The sequence below is a fragment of the Glycine soja genome, chromosome 11 (genome assembly GCF_004193775.1).
Source record: "Glycine soja cultivar W05 chromosome 11, ASM419377v2, whole genome shotgun sequence".
Lineage (NCBI taxonomy): Eukaryota > Viridiplantae > Streptophyta > Magnoliopsida > Fabales > Fabaceae > Glycine > Glycine soja.
In genome coordinates, this window is record NC_041012.1 from 44,811,575 (window position 1) to 44,821,520 (window position 9,946).

Here is a 9,946-nt window from a genome sequence, read left to right on the forward strand (position 1 = left end):
TTTCATTGTGTAACTTGTCACTGTTTCTGTTGTGGGTCTTTAACTCTTAATGATACGTTTACGCGCAAGAATAAAAAAAGTGTTAGAAAAATGCAAATTTAATCACTTTGGTGATTATTAAACTTTGCATACTGCATTTCATTTCAAAGTTAAACCGGACTAAAAACTTAACATTTCATTCTCAACCAACATAGTAAACATGCAATCATTATTAGCTTTTATTGCCATTAATATATGTCAATCAACACAAGATGAATTATTTCAATACCCAAACGAAATGCACTAGATCGAGGTCATTTAACTAATTCATAATGATACATTTACATGAAGAGGATTTGATCTAAAAGTGTTAAGAAATTGCAAGTTTGGTCACTTTAGTGATTATAAATCTTTACATGTTATTTAATTTCAAAGTTAAACCAGGATAAACACTTAATATTTCATTCTCGACCAACATAATAAACATACAATCATGATTAGCTTTTATTGCCAATTATATATGCTAATCAATACAAGATGAATTGTTTCAATACCCAAACGAAATGCACTAGAGGACGTCATTAACCAATTCATATAGATATAATAATGATACAACTTCGTGTATGAGACTTTGATCCAAAAAGTGTTAGAAAAATGCAAATTTGATGAAAAAGAAAAATTGTGCTTCAAGTTTGAACACTTTGATGATTATCCAACTTTACATACTATTTAATTCCAAAGTTAAACCAAGCTAAAAACATTTTGTTTTCGGCCGACATAATAAACATGCAATCATTGTTAGCTTTTATTGTCATCCATATATGTCAATCGATTCAATACGCAAACAAAATGCACAATATGTCATTTAAAAATATGATTGTTTATCCAATTCGTATACATATAATAACGACACGTTTACCCTTTAAAAAAATTAATGACACATTTACGTGCAGGAAGCATTGATCCAAAAGTGCTAGAACAATGCGAGTTTGATAATTTTGGTGATTATCAAACTTTACATACTATTTAATTCAAAAGTTAAAGTAGTCTAAAAGCTTAACATTTTATCCTCGACCAACATGATAAACATGCAATTATTATTAGCTTATAATATCAATTCATATATGCCAATTAATATCAGATGAATTGATTCAATACGCAAACGAAATGCACAAGAGATTATTTAACATGTAATTTTAATCCAATTCATATACATAATAATGATATATTTGCATGTATGAGGCTTTGTTCAAAGAGTGTTAGAAGAAATTTTGCTGCCTTAAATTTGAGATTTAGAATCCAAAAGGATTACGTACACCATACACACACACTCATACATAATACAAGGCAAAGATATGACTTGTGGCTTTAATGTATGACTTTAATCATCATGCAAATATTTTACACAATCATTTAATAATAAATTATGATTAATAATGACAATTTATAATAGGATGATAGTATAAATTATTACATAACTTTTTTCTCTCTTAATATATATATATATATATATATATATATATATATATATATATACTCTTCTCTTAAATACAAGAAGAAAAAATATGACATATTAATTAAGAAAATCAGTTAACAATATTTAATTACATCAATTTCAATTAAGTTTTTTTTTCAACTTATCTTACCTTGAAACTTGATATCAAGGATAAGAAGTTATTGAAATTAGCTTATTAATTAAATAAAAATATTTTAGAGATAGTAGTATTAAATAATATAAAATTAATTAAAATTTTCTTATATTTAAGATAAAAAAATATTTTTTATTTTATTTTCTTGTATTTGAGACCAAAGTGAATATGTAATACTCATGAAAAATTCTTGATCAAACAATAAATCATGAATTTTGATTTTAAAAACCATTCATTCATGCAATTCTATAAAGTCATCGAGTGGTGCGATAATTAATTGGAAAACAATTTCAACATTCATAATTATATCGATATAGTGGGAAAACATAACACACTTGCAGCGTAAAATATAACCAACAATTCCTAATTTTGAAAATTTTACAAAATTGAGGTAAAATATCATTAATGAAGAATTATACAATTTTATAACACTTACATGCAAGTTCTAGTTTTCCAAATCTAGAAAATTGCATGACCTTAGAAATTTATAATTCTAACAATCGTTAAGAAATAACACATATCCTTCTGCATGAGGAGGGTTTCACAAAATCTCGCTTACATGATTTGCTTGAGAGAAAATAAGATTTCATTTTTTTGACTTTTTCTTCTACTTTCATCCAATAACATTTATCTTTAGAGATTATTTCACTTAAATCATTTACAATTTAATCTTTAATTATTAATTATTTATTTATTAGTCGTAACATGTTTCTCACTTGAGACATTAAATTTTATCTTTCAAACAAGAAAATAAGCATGTAAGCATCAATCCTCAAATAAATTTAATGAAATTGTAGTTGAGTAAAATTATATGTTATGATTAAAAAAATGGAGTTTTCTTCAAAAGACTTATTTAGCCCTTATTAATAATCTGTTATGAAAAGAAAAATATGGTTATTTATATGTTAAAATGCTAGAAATTAGTAAAATAGTGGATTCATAATTATTTTTCCATAAAGTAAACTAACAACACATATGAATAAAGCTTTTTTAGAAATACTTTTAGAAAGAAAATAAGAAGAAAAAGAAAATAATTTTTTTCATAAACTAAAATTAGTTCATGTATAAGCTAATTTATAAAAACTTTCTCATATTAATTTCTCTTAAAAATGATTTTTAACTTATGCATGAATTAATTTTAACTTATTTATTGTGATTATTTTTCATATTTTTTCTCTAAGTGTTTTCAATGAAATTTATTTAAACAAACCCTAACAAGTTTGTAGGAGCAAGAATCATTATTCTAAATTGCTAGTTATTTGACTACCAAGAATCGTGATTTTCGTTCAAAAATTTGGCGTTACTTGAGTGAAAATGCTTAAATTTAAAATTGCTAAATGTTAATTAAGGAGAGAATCAGATTCAGAGGGACCCTCTAAGCTATAAAAGAAATGGCCATTTCTATTTTTCTTTTCTGTTTATGGTGTTGCTCTATTAGTTCCGTTCTGAAATTGTCATTCTATGCTCCGGTCGTAATCTTAGCAATATTGATAATGAAATTGTTCCTTCTCTGTGAAACCATCATTCTGCCTTCAATCATCTGCTATTTGTACATAATTTTCCTTCACCACTCAAGCATTACAAACACAGATAATAAAATTGAAACCATGAAAGATTATTCGAATAGAGTTCATTTGTCCTACATGAAACAAATTATAAAGAATTAATTTTAAGCTATGCCTTACCAAGTTAATCAATTTGCTAAGGAAGCAGGAAGAGAAAAACATGAATCGTACTTTAAGCCAAACCAATCAAAACTTTATTACAAACTTCTTTATTGTACATCCATGTCCTTCTCTTCACGGAGGACAGAATCATACCATAACTTTATTTCAACTTAAACTAGTATTAGGAATTAATTGAAGTAAAACTGTATAAAACCGCAATATCAAGGTTTTAATATTTTACTTATTAGGCACCTTAATATACCCCACATGTGAGGAATTGGCCCCTCTAGTAAGGGTTTGAAGATCATAAGCTACCCAACACCTTGAATTCTCCTTGTGGTAGAAATAACCCACACACTTGCAATCCTTGGTGCATTTGTTTCCACAAGTACTCTCACTCACTCTATCCCCTGTAGTGTATTTGCTCATGTAATGCTCAACTCCTTCAATTTTGTAGTAGTGGAAATCACTAGCCTTGCATGATGTCACAGCCTTGGCAGTGCAATTGTTGCTCCAACCAAGTAGTCCATTTTCCAATGGACAAGCCACACATTGGTTATCTTCACACAACCCAAATTTCCCACATCTCTCAGGCAATTGGCACTCACTCTCATCAGAATCTCTATCAAATAGAGTGTAGGTCACTTGCCATACACCATCACGCACATCAAGGAAGTAAGTGTAGAACCTAATGTTGCCATCAATTCCAAGCCTGAGATATGTTATGGTGCTATTGTTCACTGGCCTGCCAAGGATTCTATTGCCACCAGATGAAGAATTGGCCACATGGTAATCAAATCCAAGTTCAAAAGTTTCTGGATCAGATGTGAAGGTGACATTTTCCAAGGACCCTCGTTGAATGGTGAACCAATCAGAAGAAAACCAATAGAGAATTGGCTTAGGAGAATTCTTGCTCTTGTAGTACAAGGCTAACCCTTTAGGCTCCAAGACCAAACTATAAGGCCCATCAACATTTTCCTTCTCTGAGAGCCTACTAACCAACTTGGATGGCCCTTTTGCTCTAAGATATTGGCCAACCAAAAGGGTATCTGTGGGGTGATCAAAACTCTGCCAAACGAACCCGCCTTGTGCATCAAGAAGGACCATGTTACCATTTGAAAGAAGCCTGAAGGCCACAACACCCTTGTTGGCAGTGTTAGTTTGCCATGCAATTCTGCCATCAGCATCTGCCAACACAAGGTTCCCATCAGTGCCAAGTGAAAAAGTGGCATTTTCTCCAACTGGGTTGGCCCTGTTGGCCTCCCAAACCCAACGAAATAGCTGCTCCGAGCGTTGGAGCCCTACACGCAAAGCTAGAGTGAAGGCATTTGGGGTGGTGTTGTAGAAACCAACTTGGAATGGAGAGTTGAAGATGCTTATCATTCTGTAATCTGCACCGTACTCAACGATGTAGGGTCCAAGTTCACCTGAGTTCTCAAATTTGAAGGTTTCGTTTTGAGGAACAATTGCATGCGCAATGATGGTGAAGGACGAGAAGAAGAATAAGGTTAGAAGGGAGATTTTTGGTTGAGGCACAGAAGCCATTGTTGTTGTAAATAAAATGGATATGTTGTGCTATGTGGGTGAGTAGCCTCTGCTATATATAGAAAAAATTTAGAACTTTGGTCAAGGTTTTCAACTCAAATATTATGAAGAATGATCTAGAGTTGGATAAGATCAAATTCGTACTACAGTATAGGGAAATATATTTTCAATGTTATGAGTGTCTCGGTGGGTATTTTTTTTATCATATTATTATATAGATACTTAAAACAATTTAACTGATCTATCAGTTTTGTCAATATCAATTTTTGTCAAAAAAATTTAATTGATCTCAATTTCTTTTAATCACATTTTTTTTCACTTAAAGCTCAATCTTATTTAAGGAAACTGAGAGTTAAGTATTAGTAGCTCCAATGATTTATTGCTTCCGTCGGTGATGTTTATATCTTTTATGATTTGTGTATAAAAGAAAATGTTTTGTGATGAGAAAGGTGTCACTGGTGATGAATTTCCGTGTCGTCGAGTGCAATTCAGTGCATTATTTTATGAAACTGGTACTTTGGGGCCTAATTGATTAGAACGTGGAAGCATCTATTTGTGTCTTCGGATAAGACCTTTAGAAAAATGCCAATTAAAATAAGATTGCTTTTATAAGACACTATAAGCAAACGTAAATTGCATTATTTACAAGACGATGGTTTTCTGTTTTGATGTCCCTTTGCATTTTGAGAGATTAATTATATATATATATATATATATATATATATATATATATATATATATATATATATATATATAGTTTTAGATTTTGATAAATTTTAATTATAATTAAATGTATTGTAAACTAAATTAAAAATAAACCTAATTTCATAATGCCATTTTTTTCTTCAAAAATAAGTTCAAGATTTGATATGATCTGTCACGTAATGTTTCTCTTAAAATTTAATATCAACTGGGTGATTAAGTCAACTATATTTAAGATGGTCAAATCTTTGAGCTGCCAGTGGTTTATGTTCAAGGATTGTCTTTTCTTGACAGAATCATATTGATACTGTATTGGGCCTAACGGATTGCCATGTTATATGATTGTTATCTTAATTTATTTTTAATTCTTATAATTTACATTACGTGTGATTTTTCATTTTAAATGACATATGATATTTTATTTAATAAGTTCTGAAAATATAGATATTTAAAACAATTTAACTGATCTAATTTATTAAGACATTAAACAAAAAATAAATAATTAAAAAAATTAAGTAAAAACAACAAATAATTAACTTTACTTCATTTTAAAAAAAAATTATTTAACTAAAAAATATAAAATAAAGGGAACAAACAACTAATCTTTGAGTTGATTATTTCCTGAGAAAAAAAAAAGAAGGGACCTGTCTTTTTAGAGCAGAATGAAGCAAAAGCTAGTTTAAATAAATTAACTTTATATCCGCATATAAAAACGTAGCCGACACACGTACGTACATTAGAATTAGAACATGGACATTTTGGTGGTGGACAGGCAGAGACTGCTTGCTTGTGTCGGTGGATTTACTCAAAATGGAACCAATCACTCGTTTACTGTAATGCATTTACCTACGTCGTTTCAGTTGCCTCTTTTGACTTGGAATTATTTCAAGATATTTTTCCTATTTTTTATTTATTTTTTCTCACTTTAATAGATAATATAAAGATTTAAAATATAATTATTTTCTTTATTTATATTTACATTATTTTTAACTTTTTAATATTACTTTAAACCATTAATTTTTTATTTATGATAAATGTATAAAAAACTAATATGGGGTGGTGGAGTGTACGTGGGAGGGGGGGTGAGCAAACCGTCGTCAAGTAAGGGAAAAAGTATTCTATCATTACTTCTAATTCTACAACTAAAAGAGATAAAGATAATATTTTTGTTCATTGATGCTCTTTCATTGTGATTACATAATATATATAGAGATACTCATAATCTTCTCTAATAGAATTATAACAAATTTCTCTACCTAAATGAAATACTATTATTCATATTTATCTATTATTGTTAAAAGACAAATAAAGGATATGAATATTAACAATGGACCTAAGAGTGCAGAACACTATTAATACCCTATTGGGCCACATAATACTATTCGTAACATGCTGGTAGGCTAACTGGCACAATGAAATGTTTTATAGGTTATTGTACGTATATTGTCATTTTCTCTTTCATCCCACTTTCATCACTTTTTTTAATTTTCATTGATATTTTTATTTTGGAAAATATACTTTTAGTCCCTGTATATTTTTTTTTAAAAAAAATAAGAATAAAATTGAAGGTGCAAAAAGCGACTGCCATGAAAATATCACTTGCACGTACCTGCAGGCCCAACGGCTAAGACACACGATAGCGCATCTAAGAAGAAACAAACCTCAGCCCAAATGGCGTAGTCTAATGTCCCTGGTGTATATGCTCGGTTGCTAAACAATTATCATGCATCAAGGACAATATTCAAATTATAATTTTCCCTGATAACCATTGGTCATCTGCTATGTATACATAGTTTTCCCTGATAACCAGCATTGTAATCACATAGCAATTTTCAAATTAAGTTCAAACCATGAAAGATTATTTGAATAGAATTCATTTGTCCTGCTTGGAACAAATTATAAAGAAATAATTTTAAGCTATGCCTTACCAAGTTAAAAAATTTGCAAGGGGAACAAGAAGAGCATAATATGAATTGTTCTTTAAGCCAAACCAGCCATAAATTTATTGCAAACTTCTGGATTCATTATACATCGATATTCTCCTCTACACCGAGGACATAAACAATACCAAGGCTTTGATATATCCCACTTGTTTGGAGTTAGCCACTCTAATTAGGCACCTTAATATATCCCACTTGTTTGGAATTAGCCACTTTAGTAAGTGTTTGCAGATCATAAGCTATCCAACACCTTGACTTCTCCGTGGTAGAAATATCCCACACACTTGCAATCCTTGGTACATTTGTTTCCACAAGTACTCTCACTCACTTTTCCCCCCTCAGTGTATTTGCTCAGGTAGTGCCTAACACCTTCAACTTTGTAGCAGTGGAAATCACGTGCCTTGCATGATTTCACAGGCTTGGCAGTGCAATTGTTGCTCCACCCAAATAGTCCACTTTCCAAAGGACAAGCCACACATTGTTCATTCCCACATAACCCCAATTTCCCACACTTCTCAGGCCATTGGCACTCAAACTCATCATGAGAGTCTCTATTAAATAGAGTGTAGGTTACTTGCCAAACACCAGAACGCACGCCTAGGAAGTAAGTGTGCAGCCTAATGTTCCCATCAATTCCAAGCCTGAGGTATGTCAAGGTGCTGTTGTTCACTGGCATTCCCATCACTCCAACGGGAATGTTGCCGAATCCGGTCGCCATGGTTCTAAATTCATTGGTGCTGGAAGAAGAACTGGCCACATAGGAATCAAATTAAATTTCAAAAGTGTCTGGATCAGATACGAGGGTGATGTTTTCCACTGACCCTTGTTGAGTGAAGAGCTTATACCAATACAGAATTGGTTTAGGAGAATTCTTGCTCTTATAGTACAAAGCCAACCTTTTAGGCTCCAAAACCAAACTATAAGGTCCATCGACATTTTCCTTCTCTGAGAGCCTACTTATCAATTTAGATGGCCCTTTTGGTCTAAGATACTGATCATTCAAAAGGGTATCTGTTGGATGATCAAAACTCCGCCAAAGGAACTTTCCTTGTGCATCAAGGAGGACCATGTTGCCATTTGGAAGAAGCCTAAAGGCCACAACACCCTTGTTGGCAGTGTTGGTTTGCCATGCAATTCTTCCATCAGCTTCTGCCAACACAAGGTTCCCATCAGTGCCGAGTGAAAAAGTTGTGTTTTCTCCAACTGGGTTGCCTCTATTGGCTTCCCAAACCCAACGAAATAGCTGTTCTGAGCGTCTAAGTCCCATGCGCAAAGCTAGAGTAAAGGCATTTGGGGTGGTGTTGTAGAAACCAACATGGAATGGAGAGTTGAAGATGCTTATCATTCTGTAATCAACACCGTACTCAACGATGTAGGGTCCAAGTTCACCTGAGTTCTCAAATTTGAAGGTTTCGTTTTGAGGAACAATTGCATGAGCATGATGGTGAAGGACGAGAAGAAGAATAAGGTTAGAAGGGAGGTTTTTGGTTGAGGCAGAGAAGCCATTGTTGTTGTGAATGTAATAGATGAATGTGTTCTGTTATGTGTGCGTGCGTAGCCTATGCTATATATAAAAAGTAAGAATTTAGAACTTATAAGGTACTACAGCCATCTTTGGCAAGTTTTCAACTCAAATATAGGAAAATGTTGCATGGTTCGCTGCTTGTTATTTAATAGATTAAATACTCAAATTCGTCTGTGAGCAGCTGAAAAAATTAATTGTTGAAAAATGAAAAAGTTAAAATTAATTTTTTAACGTGTAAAAGTATAACAAATTAGTTTTATTGACAAATTAATGACAAATTGATTCATAAAATTTTAAATTTAATATCAAATTAGTAATCTAAAAATATAATTTATTATCAAATTGGTCATTGAATATTATAACTTAATGATAAAATAGTGTCACAAATTTAACTTCCAAATTCATCTATCGTATTTTTTATAAATTCAAGAGTTAAATTTATATTTTTCATTTTTTAGGATTAATTTATCATCACATTACACTTTTAAGCACATATTTTATTATTTCTTATTTAATATTTGAAGATAAAAGAGTTATTTGATACATGTTTGAGGTTATGCTAGTTTGTTGAACTCTTTTCGTTTGTTTTAGTAGTTTTTGTTATCCTCCATTGTAAGCTGAGGGATGAATACTTGCAATGATACAGATATCACCCAAATATAATAAATGAGTAATAAATAAGACTAGACAATATGTTACCTCAATCCTTTATATACACATATAATATTATAAATAGTATCAGAATAAAAAAAAGAGTATAAATCACCAACACGTAGATTAAATATATTAAATTATTCTCTCTTAACAAAAAAAAATATTTGAGTTGAAATCTTAAATACGCAACTATATTAAATACTGAAAAAATTAATTATCTATTATGTTAGTTGTATTCACCCATTTTTACAATAATAGCTCGTTGCACAATAAGATTAATTGCAT

At 31.0% G+C, this 9,946-nt stretch overlaps 1 protein-coding gene and 1 pseudogene across 1 annotated transcript; both read right to left on the reverse strand.

The window, feature by feature from the left end:
• Positions 1-3,345: 3,345 nt before the first annotated feature.
• On the reverse strand, positions 3,346-4,877 carry LOC114376851 (epidermis-specific secreted glycoprotein EP1-like). The gene has a single exon (XM_028335150.1). It carries the CDS (start codon positions 4,838-4,840, stop codon positions 3,533-3,535), a length of 1,308 nt encoding a protein of 435 aa, XP_028190951.1. The 5' UTR covers positions 4,841-4,877; the 3' UTR covers positions 3,346-3,532.
• Positions 4,878-7,532: 2,655 nt separating this feature from the next.
• LOC114373939 lies at positions 7,533-9,004 on the reverse strand (annotated as a pseudogene).
• Between the last annotated feature and the right edge of the window lie 942 nt (positions 9,005-9,946).